The 16947-nt window shown below is 49.4% G+C and overlaps 2 protein-coding genes across 2 annotated transcripts in view; both read left to right on the top strand.

The window, feature by feature from the left end:
* The window catches only part of qrsl1 (glutaminyl-tRNA amidotransferase subunit QRSL1), a 4543-nt gene extending 2067 nt beyond the window's left edge, over window positions 1-2476 (top strand). Inside the window, exons 7-11 of the mRNA XM_025059142.1 lie at window positions 1-72; window positions 164-356; window positions 434-551; window positions 1089-1292; window positions 2103-2476. The exon at window positions 1-72 is cut by the window's left edge and continues 30 nt beyond it. Coding sequence (XP_024914910.1) covers window positions 1-72; window positions 164-356; window positions 434-551; window positions 1089-1292; window positions 2103-2313 — 798 coding nt within the window. The 3' untranslated portion in view covers window positions 2314-2476. The remainder of the gene's footprint in view (window positions 73-163; window positions 357-433; window positions 552-1088; window positions 1293-2102) is intronic.
* Window positions 2477-5659: 3183 nt separating this feature from the next.
* On the top strand, window positions 5660-16831 carry iars2 (isoleucyl-tRNA synthetase 2, mitochondrial). Its single transcript, XM_008307841.3, is given in 24 exon segments — window positions 5660-6066; window positions 6229-6351; window positions 6463-6616; window positions 6693-6841; window positions 7399-7448; window positions 7553-7668; window positions 7756-7843; window positions 8706-8821; window positions 8900-9069; window positions 9609-9699; window positions 9784-9935; window positions 11081-11241; window positions 11318-11420; window positions 11514-11588; window positions 11590-11608; window positions 12596-12704; window positions 13614-13716; window positions 13806-13922; window positions 14005-14136; window positions 14209-14315; window positions 14399-14544; window positions 14894-15084; window positions 15248-15392; window positions 16152-16831. Coding segments are annotated over 24 exon segments (3030 nt in total). The 5' UTR covers window positions 5660-5796; the 3' UTR covers window positions 16295-16831.
* Window positions 16832-16947: the final 116 nt, after the last annotated feature.

The raw sequence follows: 16947 nt of genomic DNA, 5'->3' as shown, positions 1-16947 counted from the left end.
CCTGCTCCTTCATCTCCAACGGAGCTCCTCGAGGAATTTGACGTCAAGAACCTGTGTGTCGGAATTCCAAAGGTCAAACAATATTCACTGTTTATCCCTCGTTATCATTAGGAATGAAACGACGCCCTCGACGCCACCGCTCCCTTGTCTGCTGTCACCACAGGAGTACCACGCCCCAGGACTGTCCGCGGAGACCGTGGCTCAGTGGAGCCGCGTTGCCGACATGTTTGAAGGAGCGGGAGCCAGAGTGAAGGAGGTGTCGCTCCCTCACACCCAGTACTCCATCGTGTGCTACCACGTCCTGTGCCACACAGAGGTGGCCTCCAACATGGCTCGGTTTGACGGCCTCGAATACGGTACGACGCCCGAGGGGGCGGAGACTAAGACCGGTCGTGTTTCTGATAATAATCTTAACGCTGTTTCTTTGTGTCAGGACATCGCAGTGAAGTGAACTGTTCAACGGATGCGATGTACGCGTCAACCAGACACCAGGGCTTGAACGATGTCGTCAGAGGAAGGATTCTTTCTGGAAACTTCTTCCTGCTAAAACGGTGCATCAAAAACTTATTCCATCCATTTTCAAACCACAAATTATCTGAATGGTCCATGAAGGTGTCAGAGGTCAGAGGTCAGACCATGACACTACACCCTCCAGTCCAGTAGGTGGCAGTGTGCTCCGAAAAACCCACTATCAAACCCAGACGTCAGGTCCTACGTAGGCTGAGAGACGTTCAGGTGTTGGACCAGAACGTGGGAAGAACGTGTTCCACAGACACCAACAGTGTTCTCCAGTGGAACTCTTTCCACTTCCTGTTTTTATAATTTATATAAATATTTATGTTTGGTCACAATTTGTCTGGAGCTCTTTTTGTTTCAAAAGTTGTGATCAAATCGTATCGTAAACAACAGAATCCTGAGTGGTGTCGTATCGTGAGTGGTGTCGTATCGTGAGTTGGTGTCGTATCGTGAGTGGTGTCGAGTGGTGTCGTGTCGTGAGTGGTGTCGTATCGTGAGTGGTGTCGTTCCCAGCCGTCGTCTCCGTCTGAACGCTGACGACCGATGAACTCATTCTTCGTTTTCATTCCCAGGAATTATCAACATTATTTTCTGAAGGCCCAAAAAGTGCGGCGACTGATCGCCGACGACTTCAGGAGCGTCTTCAAGTCGGGGGTGGACGTCCTGCTGACCCCCACCACCCTGAGTGACGCGGCACGGTACCGCGACTTCACACAGGAAGACAACCGCACACGGAGTGCACAGGAAGACGTCTTCACACAGCCGGTCAACATGGCAGGGACACACACACACACACAAACAACCACACACAAACACACACACAGACAGATCGCCGACGACTTCAGGAGCGTCTTCAAGTCGGGGGGGGGCGTCCCGCCGACCCCCACCCCCCCCAGGGGCGCGGCACGGTACCGCGACTTCACACAGGAAGACAACCGCACACGGAGCGCACAGGAAGACGTCTTCACCCAGCCGGTCAACATGGCAGGTACACACACACAAACACACACACAGACAGAACATGCTGACCCCCACCACCCTGAGTGACGCGGCACGGTACCGCGACTTCACACAGGAAGACAACCGCACACGGAGCGCACAGGAAGACGTCTTCCCACAGCCGGTCAACATGGCAGGGACACAAACACACACACAGACAGATCGCCGACGACTTCAGGAGCGTCTTCAAGTCGGGGGTGGACGTCCTGCTGACCCCCACCACCCTGAGTGACGCGGCACGGTACCGCGACTTCACACAGGAAGCCGACCGCGCACGGAGTGCACAGGAAGACGTCTTCCCACAGCCGGTCAACATGGCAGGGACACAAACACACACACAGACAGATCGCCGACGACTTCAGGAGCGTCTTCAAGTCGGGGGGGGGCGTCCCGCCGACCCCCACCCCCCCCAGGGGCGCGGCACGGTACCGCGACTTCACACAGGAAGACAACCGCACACGGAGTGCACAGGAAGACGTCTTCACACAGCCGGTCAACATGGGGGGGGCACACACACACACACACACGTCACCACAGAACAGGAAATGATCTCACCATCTTCATCGTGTTTCCTTCTCCTTCACCGAAGGACTTCCTGCCGTGTCCTTACCCGTGGCGTTGTCGAGGCGGGGGCTGCCGATTGGCCTGCAGCTGATTGGTCCTGCCGTCCAAGACGTGAAGCTCCTGAGGGTCGCCCAGTGGGCGGAGCAGATGGTCGGGTTTCGCTCCATCAGTGACTGTGACCAGGCCTGGATGGAGACAGAAATGACCGACAGGGAGTGGACGTCAGCGGTGTGATGACAACGACGGACACTGAAGGGTTAACGTCGTTCAAGTGTAACTAATTCAGTCCACCACAAGGGGGCGGGAGAGAGGGAGGTCAAATGTCATTGGTTGTTGTTTCTACTTCTGTTCATAAAAAAAGGCGTTGGGGTTTCTGTCTCTGTGTCCCCCCCCACCCTGCCCCATCATATGATTCTATCTTTTCTCTTTTTCTTTTGATTCTTCTTCTAATAAATGAAAACCAGTGAAAACAGAGTTTTTTGTTTTTTGACTTTTTCTCTCTGTGTTTGTAAATATTCTGACACCAAACGGAAATATTTCTCTAATTGAACTCATTTTTCCACTCATAGAAACAAACGTTAATGGAAAAGGACAGCAGAGGGCAGCGTCACTGCCGACATCATGTACTTAACTACGACTGTAAGAAAATATCTGTACTCTGAAATACTGCAGTATTTCCTCTCCTGATACTGCATCGATCTCCTCCTCCATCAGTTACTGATTTTTATCCAGTATTCCTGGTGTTGGTTCATTTTCTGGTTCAAACTGCTACAGTTTAGTTTATTTTTTTATATTTTTATAAATAGACTGTTGTCAAGAACAACGTTACCTTCTGCGGTTTCTCACCAGTCAGTGTCGGTCGTCAGTGTCTGTGCTGTCGGCTGTTATTAATTTACATTTCATTTCTCTGAACCTGTGGAAAATAGGAACAGGTTCTGGTTCAACCGTCACTGCAGCTTCCTCTGAGCACAGGATGTGGTCACAGAGCAGCTCTCGATTTCCCTGAAACAATGAACGCCGTCACACAAACAAAAAAAACAAAACAAAACAAAAAAATGAACAAAAACTGAGGCCTGGTTCACAGACAAACTCTCTGGACCTGGACTGGGACCTGGACCTGGACCTGGACTGGGACCTGGACCTGGTCTGGGACCTGGACCTGGTCTGACCAGAGGTTCATGTAGTTCAGCCACTGATGATAGAACTGTTTGACTCCAGTGAATTCTAAGACAAAACTGTCCCCCCCCCCACTCACACCTGAACTGAGAGCAGAGGACTGAAGGACAACAATGGGTTAAACGTGGCCAAGTTCTGAGGGTCAACAGACCGACTTTGGTCACATGACCCTGTACAAACATGGGGGTCGTGGCCTCTGATGTGACCAGTGGATTAGAATCAGTGTTGACAATCCAGCCTTTGTCACCGAGTCCCTCCAGGATCAAAGTGTGGACAGGTGGGGGGGCGGGGCCACAGGTGAATTCCTACCACCCTTTAACAGAGGCCCTTTGAGAACCTGTACCAGGTGGGGGGGGGGCTGAGGGGGGGGCTGTTAACATCAAATACCTTCAGGTTTTCAACCAGACAGAACTGGATTAAAATAAATAAATAAACCCACATTCGACACCACCTGCTGTTGGTGTCGGTTCAACGCCGGCCAATCAAACAGCAGAACACGTCACTGTGTAAAGCTTTTATTCAACGTTACAAAAGTCACATCTAAAACGTCACATTTTCAACCGTGTTTTAGGAAACGTTACATCTGGTACAACACACTAGAACTTCTGGTTCCCTCGACACCGACCCACATTCACCCAGAACACGAGCGCAGCTTTAACCCCTCCCCAATCCATCAAACAGCCATAACCAAGGTGAATGTACGCCCCCTGCTGGGAGCAGGGATACGTTCGTGCCCTTCAGGTGAAATCCACAGATCATTTTTTAAACTCTCAGAAACTGCAGCCAGGTTCTGTCCAGTGAGTCCAGTGAGTCCAGTGAGTCCAGTGAGTCCAGTGAGGTGAGCCAATCAAAGCAGTCATTGTGACCAACCATAGAGCAGGGCCGCAGCCAGGGCCAGTGGGAACAGGGTGGAGCTGTAGGTGGCGCTCCTGTCACAGCTGTTCTTGTCAGTGGTGGTGCTGTTGACACTGGTGGTGTGGTTGCTGCCGGTGTCCGTGTCGGCGGTGGAGTTGGTGGAGTTGGTTCCAGCATCGACCACCTGCGCACACAAACAAACAAACACACAGACAGAACAACAACAAAAGGCGCCAAATCAGAGGCAGAAACCGATTAAAATTCTCAGAACTTTTCCATGAGCTTCTCTTATTTCCCATGACCATATATGGACTTCTGACTTCCTTAATTGACCGACTTTTTCCCCCACTCTGATTAAAAAGTGTTGAAAATCTTTACGAAAGTCGAAAATTAGCTTTTATAAAATAAGATAATTTATTCCCACAAACGTAAACACATCACGTCGGGATTTGAACGTTAGTTGTTGATGTTTACGGAGCGGACGTTAGTTCGTCTGAGTGTGAAGACATCAAATTAAACTAAACTCAAGTACACGAACTAATTAACTTCACTAATTAGCGAAGGCACCGACCTGAGAAGAGACGAAGAGAACCAGCAGGAAAACCGCGAAGACAGTCGCACACAGTCGGTTCATCGTGGCTGGAGTTGGCGGCGGTTCGATGTTCTGCTCAGGAGACAAATGAATGAAGACCCAGCAGCAGCCGTGCACTTTATATCCACCGGTGACGTCATCAGCCTCTCAGTTCCACCTGCTGTGGATAATGCTGCGTTCACTTATTGTCGGACGTTACAACGATTTTATTTTATTTTATTTTATTTTATTTTATTTTATTTTATTTTATTTTATTTTATTTTATTTTATTTTATTTTATTTTATTTTATTTTATTTTATTTTATTTTATTTTATTTTATTTTATTTTATTTTATTTAGCAGCAACGGGTTTTAGGTCTGATTTATAAAAATCTGATGTTTTTTATCATTTAAACTTTGTTTTGTTTTCATTTTAAAAATGGCGTTTATTTTATTGAGACTCGTCGTAATCTGTATTTATAAGAAGTCACTGTTGTATCGTATAATATATATTTTTTAATTACTAACTGAATGCTAACCACTTTGAATGGTAGCATTTTTGTTGTTAAACGGCAACATGAAAAGTTTAATATAATATAAGATTATTGTCAGTTTCAGACAAAGTTCGCGTATTGCGTACAGACACTCGTTATCGACAAACGGAAATAAATCGTTCACATTGATTGACATTTACTACATTATTATTATTTATGAAAACACAAAGTTACAGCTTTGTTTTATTTTAATAATAATTTTCCATAAATAAATCTATACATGACAGCTAAGCCACTTTCACAGAAAAATAAAAATCCTACAAAGTCTGGGAGGAAAAGCTCGTTTTTAATTTGTATTCATTCAACAAAGGTTTAAATCGTAATCTTTACATTTGATCTCATTTATTTATCGTTGCGTGAAATGGGACAAAGTTTGGTCCCGCCGGGTGTCCGTAGTTGTCCGTTGTAAAATACCTTCCGGTAGAAACACGGTGCTCCCAGAGGGCGGAACTGAACGGCGCGACACCTCCGTACTGTAACATTGAGAAACGACACACATCGGTGTGTGTTTTTGTCCGTTTTACCGTTTCTGTTGTGGCCGCAGCGCTGCGTCTCTTCTCCATGCTGCTGCTGCGCCGTGTTCCGGCAGTGAGCCGTGCGTTAGCGGGGTGGGGGCGGGGGTCACAGGGGGTAGGCGGCCTGCTTCAGCCCGCTGTCTCCTTCAGCAGCAGCCGCCGTCATGGTGTCAGTTCGGACGGAGGCAGCACTCGGCCGTCAGAGGGGTCTGCTCCCGGGGGACTGTACCGAGACACGGTGCTCCTTCCACAGACGACGTTCCCCATGAAGCTGACCGGACAGAAGCAGCTGGACCGGGAGCTGCACATCCAGCAGGTAAACATACATATGAAGCTTAACATAAAATAATATTTGATGTGTTTTTAACAGACTTAAAACATCTACAATCACCGAAGATAGAAAACTAAACAGAGAAAGAGTTGAAACCAGGTTTTTAAAACTTTTATTTTGTTAACACCAAACAACGTGTGGTTTCAGGAGTGTAGATTTGCTGACCTTTATTCCTGGCAAAGGGAGAGGAAAGCTAAGAAGGAGTTCTGTCTCCACGACGGGCCCCCGTATGCCAATGGAGACCCCCACGTTGGACATGCCCTCAACAAGGTGTCTTTTACTGATGCTATTTTATTCTGTGGATTTTCCTGATGTTCAAACTAGTGATTCAAAAACCAAGCCAGACTAACTAACCCACCGACCGTGTCCGACTCCACGCAGATCATCAAGGACATCCGTAACCGGTTCGAGATGCTGCGGGGCCGGCAGGTCCACTACGTCCCCGGCTGGGACTGCCACGGCCTGCCCATTGAGCTGAAGGCTCTTGGGGAGCTGGGCACCAGCGGGCTGAGTCCACTGCAGATCAGACAGAAAGGTCAGGCAGGACAGAGACCAGCAGCTGCTGGACGCGGGTCCATGGTCCACTAACGGTTTGAATCTTTCTTCCGCAGCCCGGGAGTTCGCCCAGAAGGCCATCGCCCGTCAGAAGGCCGCCTTCCAGCGCTGGGGCGTCATGGCCGACTGGGACCGGTGCTACCACACCTTCGATGGATCCTATGAGGCCGCTCAGCTTAAAGTCTTTCAGGAAATGCACAGCAAGGTGTGAACCCACTCGCTGGACGACGTTCGACCTCTGTGGGTGGGCTAGAGAAACAGGAAGTGGTCAAGTTCCTGACCAATGGGAAAACACAGATTAATATTAGGGATGTCTAATATGAACTTTTTGCCGATGTCGTCCAAACACTTAATTTCCGATTCCGATATCAGCCTATACCGATATAGCAGGACAGTGGTGGCCTAGTGGTGAAGGAAGGTAACTGCGGCCTGATCACTGAGGCCTCCTAGTTATTTATTTATCTGTACTAACCACTGTCTGAGTTACTGCACCAACATTCAGCAACACTCCCCTGATTATTAAAATAGGTGAATAAAATGAGCTGCAATGCTGCCATCTAGTGGCTTTCATACAGCCGTTTTTCCCCAGAAATATTTTTAGAACACAGGTGGTGAAACCCAGACATTGTGTTATTGGGTTTTCATTATCAGATATTACAAAATGTGCGATAATATCGGCCGACCGATATTATCGCACATCGCTAATTAATATGTATTGGTGTGTGTGTGTGTGTGTGTGTGTGTGGGTGTGTTTCTGACCAGGGCTTCATCTATCGGGACTACAAACCTGTGTTCTGGTCTCCGTCGTCAAGGTACTGAGTTCAATTTCTTTTTTGATGGGGGTCGGGGGTCAGGAGGGGTCAGCCAATATTCACTGTGAGTCTGTGTGTGTGTGTGTGTGTGTGTGTGTGTTCAGAACGGCCTTGGCTGAAGCAGAGTTGGAGTACGACCCCCACCATGTCAGCAGGGCAGTTTATGTCACTTTCCCCCTCATCAAACTGCCCCCACAGATGGATGACTCCAAGCTGTCAGGTACCACCACCACCACCACCACCGCACGGACTCTGACCTTTGACCCTACTACGTCTGACATCCTGTCCTTCTGTGTCTCTTCAACAGGAACAGAGAGTGTTTCTGTGTTGGTGTGGACCACACAGCCGTGGACCATCCCTGCCAACCAGGCCGTGTGCTTTATGCCCAATGCCCAGTAAGTTACCAACTAACTAACCCTTACTAACTAACCAACTAACCCTTACTAACTAACTAACTAACTAACCCCTACCAACTAACTAACACTAACTAACTAACTAACCCTGACCAACTAACTAACCCTTACCAACTGACTAACCCTTACTAACTAACTAACCCTTACCAACTGACTAACTCTTACTAACTAACTAACTAACCTTTACCAACTGACTAACCCTTACTAACTAACTAACCCTTACCAACTGACTAACTCTTACTAACTAACCAACTAACCCTTACTAACTAACTAACTAACTCTTACCAACTAACTAACCCTTACCAACTAACTAACACTGACTAACTAACTAACATGACCAACTAACTAACCCTTACCAACTGACTAACCCTTACTAACTAACTAACCCTTACCAACTGACTAACTCTTACTAACTAACTAACTAACCTTTACCAACTGACTAACTGACCCTTACCAACTGACTAACCCTTACTAAAACTGATCCTTACTAACTGACTAACTGACCTTTACCAACTAACTGACCCTTACCAACTGACTAACTGACCTTTACCAACTAACTAACCCTTACCAACTAACTAACTGACCCTTACCAACTAACTGACCCTTACCAACCAACTGACTAACCCTTGCCAACTAACTAACCGTTGCCTACCAACTAACTAACTAACATTTTACAACAATTACATTGCAATATATTGATGTGCCGATATATCGCAATATATCGTATCGTTGCCCCTGTGTCGTGATACGTATCGTATCGCCAGATTCTTGCCAATACACAGCGTCCGTAGTAGTATTTGTTGATCAGTACTGCAGTACTTTCTCCTCTGTTTGTACCCTGCAGGTACTCGGTGGTGAAGAGAGCAGACAACTCTCAGCTCCTCCTAGTGGCCACTGAATGCACAGCTGCTGTAGCAGCTCTACTCGGCACACGGCTGGAGGGTGTGATGACCTTCACAGGTAAACGGTGACCGACTCCACCGACGACCTGCGACCTCTGTCCGACACGTTTACAAACGCCTGAACTTTTTCTTCAAGGCTCTGATCTTAAAGGTGGAACGTGCAAACATCCCACGATCCCTGACAAGGAAGTGCCGTTACTGCCAGCCAACCATGTGACTATGGCCAAGGGGACGGGGTTGGTCCACATCGCCCCGGCTCACGGCATGGACGACTACAGTGTGGCGTCAAACTTTAATCTGACTGTGGTGCGTTGACTTTTCACTGAGGAGTAAAAAAAGGCTACGCTTTAATGTCGTACAAGTAGGGACGTAACGATACATCGTAAGTTGGTTAAAAGAATCGATACAAATCCCTGACAATTCTCATTGGTTGAAATCAAATCTGAATCACTGGTCAGACCATAACACTACACCCTCCAGTCCAGTAGGTGGCAGTATGCTCCTAAAAACCCACTATCAAACCCAGTCATCAGGTCCTACGTAGACTGAGAGACGTTCAGGTGTTGGAACAGAACGTGGGAAGAACCGGTTCCACAGACACCAACAGTGTTCTCCAGTGGAACTGTTTCCACTTCCTGTTGTTTCATATATTGACAGTTAACCAGGTCAACCAGACCAGACCAGTTTGACCAGTTTGACCAGAGCAGATAAGAGGTACATAAATCGTATGGTCAGTTGAGGTGATCGTTACTTCCCTGGTTTATCGTCTGGTTCTAACTATGGTTCTGGTCAAACTGATTTGTGGTTGATTTTTTTTTTGTCTTTCGTTTTTCCTTCAATTCCAGGATTGTTTGGTGGACGAGGAAGGAAGGTTCACAGAAGCTGCAGGTCCTGACCTCCAGGATCTGTCTGTGATGACGGACGGCACTGACAGAGGTACCAGTGTTGACACCAGTTCACACGTCCGTCCGTGCGTGCGTCCGTCCTCACCCAGTCTGTGGTCTTTCCTCCTGTCTGTAGTCATTTCCATGCTGGAGGACTGTGGGTCTCTGCTGAAGGAGGAGACGTGGACACACAGTTACCCAGTGGACTGGAGGACCAAACAGCCGGTCGTCATCAGGCCCAGTAAACAGTGGTTCATCAACACGGCATCACTGAAAGACAAAGCCAAGGTGAGGGGGGTGAGGAGGGAGAGAGGGGTGAGGAGGGAGAGGGAGGTGAGGAGGGAGAGGGGGGTGAGGAGGGAGAGGGGGGTGAGGAGGGTGAGGAGGGAGAGGGAGGTGAGGAGGGAGAGGGGGGTGAGGAGGGTGAGGAGGGAGAGGGGGGTGAGGAGGGAGAGGGAGGTGAGGGGTGAGGAGGGAGAGGGAGGTGAGGGGTGAGGAGGGAGAGGGAGGTGAGGAGGGAGAGGGGGGTGAGGAGGGTGAGGAGGGAGAGGGAGGTGAGGAGGGAGAGGGGGGTGAGGAGGGTGAGGAGGGAGAGGGGGGTGAGGAGGGAGAGGGGGGTGAGGAGGGTGAGGAGGGAGAGGGAGGTGAGGGGTGAGGAGGGAGAGGGAGGTGAGGGGGTGAGGAGGGAGAGGGAAGTGAGGGGGGTGAGGGGGTGAGGAGGGAGAGGGAAGTGAGGGGGGTGAGGGGGTGAGGAGGGAGAGGGAAGTGAGGGGGGTGAGGGGGTGAGGAGGGAGAGGGAGGTGAGGGGGTGAGGAGGGAGAGGGAGGTGAGGGGGGAGAGGGAGGTGAGGAGGGTGAGGGGGGTGAGGAGAGAGAGGGAGGTGAGGTGAGGGGGGGGGGGAGGGGGGGGGGGGGGGGGGGGGGGGGAGGGGGGGGGGGGGGGGGGGGGGGAGGGGGGGGGGGGGGGGGGGGGGGGAGAGGGGGGTGAGGAGGGAGAGGGAGGGGAGGGGGGAGAGGGAGGTGAGGGGGGAGAGGGAGGTGAGGAGGGTGAGGGGGGTGAGGAGAGAGAGGGAGGTGAGGTGAGGGGGGGGGGGAGGGGGGGGGGGGGGGGGGGGGGGGGGAGAGGGGGGTGAGGAGGGAGAGGGGGGTGAGGAGGGAGAGGGAGGTGAGGAGGGTGAGGGGGGTGAGGAGGGTGAGGGGGTGAGGGGTGAGCTGAGAGAAAGAAAGTGACTAGAACTGTTCATGCTGGAGAAATGAGGTTTGGGAACGTTGGTAAGAATCTGACGATACGATACGTATCGCGATACTGGGGCGATATATTGCGACACCGTAGTCACGATAATGTATTGAGTTACACTGGAATGTTGGACTGAGGAGATGGATACGGGATCAGACCAGCATGTCACCTGTCCACGTTGTCTGTCTGTTGTCTAGGATGCTCTGCAGAAGGTCAACGTGTTGCCTCAGTCAGCCAAGAGCAGCATGTTGTCCATGCTGGACAGACGGACGTACTGGTGCGTCTCCAGACAGCGCAGCTGGGGTGTCCCCATCCCCGTCTTCTACCACAGAGAGACAGGAGAGCCTCTGATCACAGAGTAAAGTCACCGCTTCATCAGCACGTCTGTAGCTACACACTCACCCGTTCCCCCTGTCCCCCCACCCTCTCTGCAGACACACAGTGTCCCATATAGCACAGCTCTTTAAGGAAAAAGGCAGCGACTGTTGGTGGGAGCTCCCCATTGAGACTCTGCTGCCCCCGCAGGTGGTGAAGAAGGTGAGGCCTTCACACAGATTTATCTAAGAAGTTATTTATCTGTGATTTAACCAAAAACATTCCTCACACACACGGTCTTCTCGTCTGCTCCAGAGTAAAGCAGGAGCAGCGGCGGACTACGTCCGTGGAGAGGAGGTGCTGGACATCTGGTTTGACAGTGGAGCGTCGGTGGGCTGCGGTGTTAGAAGGTACCGTACGTTCGGACTCTCATCGGTTCTGTGTTCTCGACCAGAAAAACGAAGAAAATATCGATACACTGAAGTACTACGACATCTAGTATCTGGATCGCTCTGTGCCGACAGTTTGACTACAATTCAATTGTTTAAGGAAAACCAAAGTATCGTGATTCGTATCGTGATTCGTATCGTGACTCGTATCATGATTCGTATCGTGACTCGTATCGTGACTCGTATCGTGATTGGTGTCGTACGGTCAGGTTCTCGCCAGTGTTTGTTTCTGTGTTGATTTGTTTGAGTTGTTGACAGAAGGAGAAGAAGAACCGTCTGTGTTTGGTTGTGTTTCCAGAGGAGATGGAAGACGATCCTTCAGAGCCTGAGTCTCGCCTCAGCTGGCTCCCCACTTCACTACGCAAACCTCTGGTTGCAGGTTCTTTGACCTTTGACCTTTGACCTGATGAGCCCGGCTGTGGCTCGTCACTCTCTCGTGTCTCGCTCTCATTTCTGATGTTGGCTCCTCTAACACCACTCTGCTTCCCAGCCGTGCATGTGGGCTTCTGGGCTTCATACTGACCACGTGGGCTTCATACTGACCACGTGGGCTTCATACAGTACACGTGGGCTTCATACAGAACACGTGGGCGTCATACAGAACACGTGGGCGTCATACAGAACACGTGGGCGTCATACAGAACACGTGGGCGTCATACAGAACACGTGGGCGTCATACAGAACACGTGGGCTTCATACAGTACATGTGGGCTTCATACTGACCACGTGGGCTTCATACAGTACACGTGGGCTTCATACAGTACATGTGGGCCGGCTGCTGGTTTGTCAGTCAGGGCACTAACTGGACTGGGCTGCGTTCTGGTAAACACCAGGTGAACATGGCAGTTTCCTCACTAACCCCCTCTGGTTTTTCCTCCAGACTCCGTCCTCGTCTGCAGCCGTTCAGCTGACGGATCATTAACCCTTCGGTTCTCCTCTGATCTGCAGAGTCCGACTCCAGGGCCGACGCCTACGTGGAAGGAAAAGACCAGATCGGAGGCTGGTTCCAGTCCTCGCTGCTCACTAGTGTCGCAGTTCGGAACAAAGCTCCGTACAAGTGAGTAGCCGCTCACAAACAAACAAACTGATTTGAAAATAATTATAAAAAATAACACGATATCACACGTTAGTGTGAACGGACGTAACGATGTATCGTCAATCGACTAAAAATCGATACAAATCCGTGACAGTTCTCATTGGTTGAACTAAAAACTGACTGGTCCGTCAAGGTGTGAGGAGTCACTGGTCAGACCATGACACTACACACTCCAGTCCAGTAGGTGGCAGTATGTGCCTAAAATATTGGTTGGGACTACCGATATTATCGGCCCGATATTAGCATAATTATGTAATATCTGTAAGAATCGTTATCAGGTTTTCCTCCGATAATAAAACCCGATAACACAATGCCTGGGTTTCATCAAATGATGCGTGTTCTAAAAATAGTTTTGGGGAAAAACAGCTGTATATGAAAGTGAAAGCCTCTAGATGGCAGCATTGCAGCTCATTTTATTAATGTATCTTAATCAGTGGATTGTTGCTGAATATTGGTGCAGTAACTCCTACAGTGGTTAGTACAGATAAATAAATACATTTTACCAGCTCTGTATCGGTATAAGTTGATGTAGGAATCGGAAATTAAGTGTTTGGACAAGATCGGCATATCGGATATTAAAGTTAATATTGGACATCCCTAGTTCCCTAGTCCCTATGGTATCGTAAACAAACAAAAAAACGTGATAGAATCGTGTCGTGAATCATAACATATCGTTGAGTTTATCGTTATTTTCCCGTTTATGTTAAAAGTAAACAAACGTATATTTAGTCTTCAGTTTTATGAAGGACAGGATCGATCCAAACTTGACATCAAACTACAGGGACGTTGGACCTTATTTTAGTCATCATTACGTCCATGGACCAGTCTGTGGTTTGAACCATGTGTAATGGAGACCCTGGTGTGTCCCAGGTCACTGGTGGTCCACGGCTTCACGGTCAGTGAGAAGGGGGAGAAGATGTCCAAGTCGGTGGGCAACGTGGTGGATCCAGACACGGTGATCAACGGAGGACAGGTGAGAGGACCGGGGTCTGGACCAGGGTCAGGACACACCAGGTCCCGGTGTGGGGTTAACCAGTTCTGGTTCTCCTGGGTTCTTCACAGGACCTGCCGGCGTACGGGGCAGACGTCCTGCGTTGGTGGGTTGCAGAGTCCAACATCTTCTCTGAGGTCCAGATCGGTCCCGGTTCCCTCGACTCAGCCAGAGAGAACATCGGCAAAGTACAGACGCAGAACCGAGTCGAGTCTGGCTTTTTTTTTTCTTCATTTTTCTTAAATTTGTTTTTTTTTTTTTTCCCTCCAGTTACGGAACACTCTGCGGTTCCTGCTCGGTAACCTGCACCGCTTCGACCCGCCCTCCCAGGCTGTGGACTCCAAGGACATGTACTACATCGACCAGTACATGTTACACCAGCTGCGTGACTACAGCATGAAGGTGAGGACCAGGACCTGAGGCTGGTGAGGACCAGGGGTCAACCACTGATGTAACACGGAGCCTTGTCCGCAGGTCACAGACGCCTACAGTGAGTTCGATGCCGGCAGGGTCGTCCGTCTCCTGCAGACCTTCATCACCAGAGACCTGTCCAGTTTTTACTTCAGCATCATCAAGGACAGGTAGACCGACGGAATCCTCCGTTTGTGTTTCATCATCTTCATCATCTTCATCCTCATCTGAGACGCTGCGTCTGTTGAACCAGGTTGTACTGCGATCCAGAAGACTCTGTGGGCAGGAGGTCCTGTCAGACCGTCCTGGAGGAGATCCTGGACGGAGTCACCAGGTCTATTGCCCCCATCCTGCCCCACCTGGCTGAGGAGGTTTACCTTCATGCACCCGGACATGACGGTAAGTGTCAGACGTCGTACGACATCGTCATCCGATCATCATCAACTGAACTGAAGAAAGTAGTCGAGAACATAGAGAGAACTTCAATATCTACGTTCTAGACTGAAGTTTTTCATGTTAACGGAACTATTTTTACTAGGTTTACTAGGACCAGTCACTGGTCAAACCATGACACTACACACTCTAGTCCAGTAGGTGGCAGTATCTGAAAAAGTCACTGGATTTGCCTGGAACTCATTGGTTTTAAAGAAAATCGTGATAAAATCGTATCGTGAGCGCAGCGTATCGGCGTGGAGTTCAACGGTCGACAGGTACTGTGTAGAACTGTTTTGTTGCTGTGTTCCTGCAGAGGGAGAGACTCTGTTCAGGAGCGGCTGGATTAAGAGCAGCTCCGTGTGGCAGAGGCCGGGACTGCAGGAGGCCGTGGAGGGGGCGTGTGCCATCAGAGACTCCTTCCTGTCTTCTATCCCTGGGAAAAACTCTGCTCAGTACGACCTCACTGTCGCCATCGAACCTGGTCTGCTGTTTGAACTGATGGAGGTAAGAGTAGTCTAACCCCCCCTAGTGGCCAACATAGGATCTAAGGTGTACACACATACTGCACATTGAGCCAAGGAAACTTTTTTATTTGTCTTTGAATTGACCGTCAGAGTGAACTGTAAACAAGGACACAAACTCACCTCCTCCTCCTCTTGACCCCCAGTCTCTCCAGGAGGAGCCCACCTCCACCTCCTCTCAGTTGGCTGAACTGATGATGGCCGCACGAGTCAACCTGACCAGTGAACTCCCCCGGGATCTGCCCTCAGATGCCCTACTGCACCACGGCACCTTCCTCATCAACCTGGAGGGTGAGCAGCGTCACTTGTTACATTTTATTTATTTATTTCTGTCTGATTACGATTTCCGGTTATTTCATGTACCACCTGCTAAAACCGATATTTGCCGATTCCGGTTTCCTTGAGGGCATTTACAAAAAGTAACGTTTTCTTCAACGCAACATTTTGATCTTATAATCAGTAATTCTTAAATCATTTCCCGGTAAGTCACAGGTTCTCACTTCAGTTGAACAACTTTCAAAATAAAGTTCTTGGTGACTGGAGTGAAGTACTAAACACACATGGTTCCTGTGAACGGACTTTTTATCGTGTACAGATTTCGGTTTTCCTTAAAATAATATTTGTAGTTTAAATATTGTTTTTGTGATGACTCCGAAAGAAGAATAAGGAACAATAAATGACCCGTTTACCTCGGCTCGGTTCGGCGGGTTGATGGTTCCAGCGTCAGTTCTGACGGTCTGTAGTTCTCTCGTGTCTCCTCCACAGCGAACCGTTCTGTTACTTAAACTACAAACAGCGATTTTCCCGGCTCTTTTCAACGCTACTTCCAAGCTAACAACAAGCTAGCTCCAGCTCCCGAGAGTTCTCACCTGTTTTGACACAGGGCGCATGCGCAAAACGGACTGATCTGTTTTTTTGTTTCTGTAAAAACCCTCACCACAGCCTCACCGATTTAGTTGTAACATTTTTAATGTATTTCCTAAATGTGACGTCACTCTTCGTCTTTCTGTGTGCTCAGTGACGTCACTCTTCGTCTTTCTGTGTGCTCAGGTATCATCCGTGAGGACAGTCCCTACAGTATAGCCGTGGTTCCCACCACTGCCGCCCGCTGTCCGCGGTGCCGACGCTTCACCGCTGAGTCGGTGGACTGTCTGTGCCCGCGCTGCCACTCCGTCCTGTCCCAGAGCCACTGACGCGGCTGACGTCAGACACGGCGTCTGTTTGCTGAAGCTCCGTTAACGTGACCGTAGACCAAGGATCGATTCTGTATGTCGTCAGCATCAGAGGGCGGGAGATCTGACTCCAGGTTGGGGGGGTGGGGGGTGCAGTGTAAACGACCCTCTGTTGGAGAACTGACGCCGAGTCACTCCAGGTCACGTGGTCGCGACAGGAAGTTAATGTCTTTGATTATGTACCAGAGGAAATGTTTACTGTGTATTACTGCAAACTCAAATACTTCACAAAAAAAACATCCTTGAATTGATTTCATTTTGTTGATTTCCACTGGGGGGCAGCAGACCGACAGCTGTCTGTCAGTGAGGGCTAATCTGATCACGTGATCGACGGGAACAAACCTTTACGTCACTGTAATCATGTTGCTGTCTTGTCTTTATTTGGGTCTACAGTGAGACCAGGTCTACAGTGAGACCGGGTCTACAGTGAGACCGGGTCTACAGTGAGACCAGTACAGCTCTGTCTGTCTATAAATAAAATTCTTGTTTGTTTATCGACCGTCGTGTGTTTGTGAGAAAGAGGAAACGTTGAACAGAGAGAAGAACGACTACATTTAGAACTTTCTAGAAACACAGACCGGAATCAAAGACATGGAAATGATGCAGTTTGTTTT

Source organism: Cynoglossus semilaevis, chromosome 1 (genome assembly GCF_000523025.1).
Source record: "Cynoglossus semilaevis isolate Cse_v1.0 chromosome 1, Cse_v1.0, whole genome shotgun sequence".
In the NCBI taxonomy this organism is placed as follows: domain Eukaryota; kingdom Metazoa; phylum Chordata; class Actinopteri; order Pleuronectiformes; family Cynoglossidae; genus Cynoglossus; species Cynoglossus semilaevis.
This window is presented reverse-complemented; position numbering and strand designations above follow the sequence as displayed.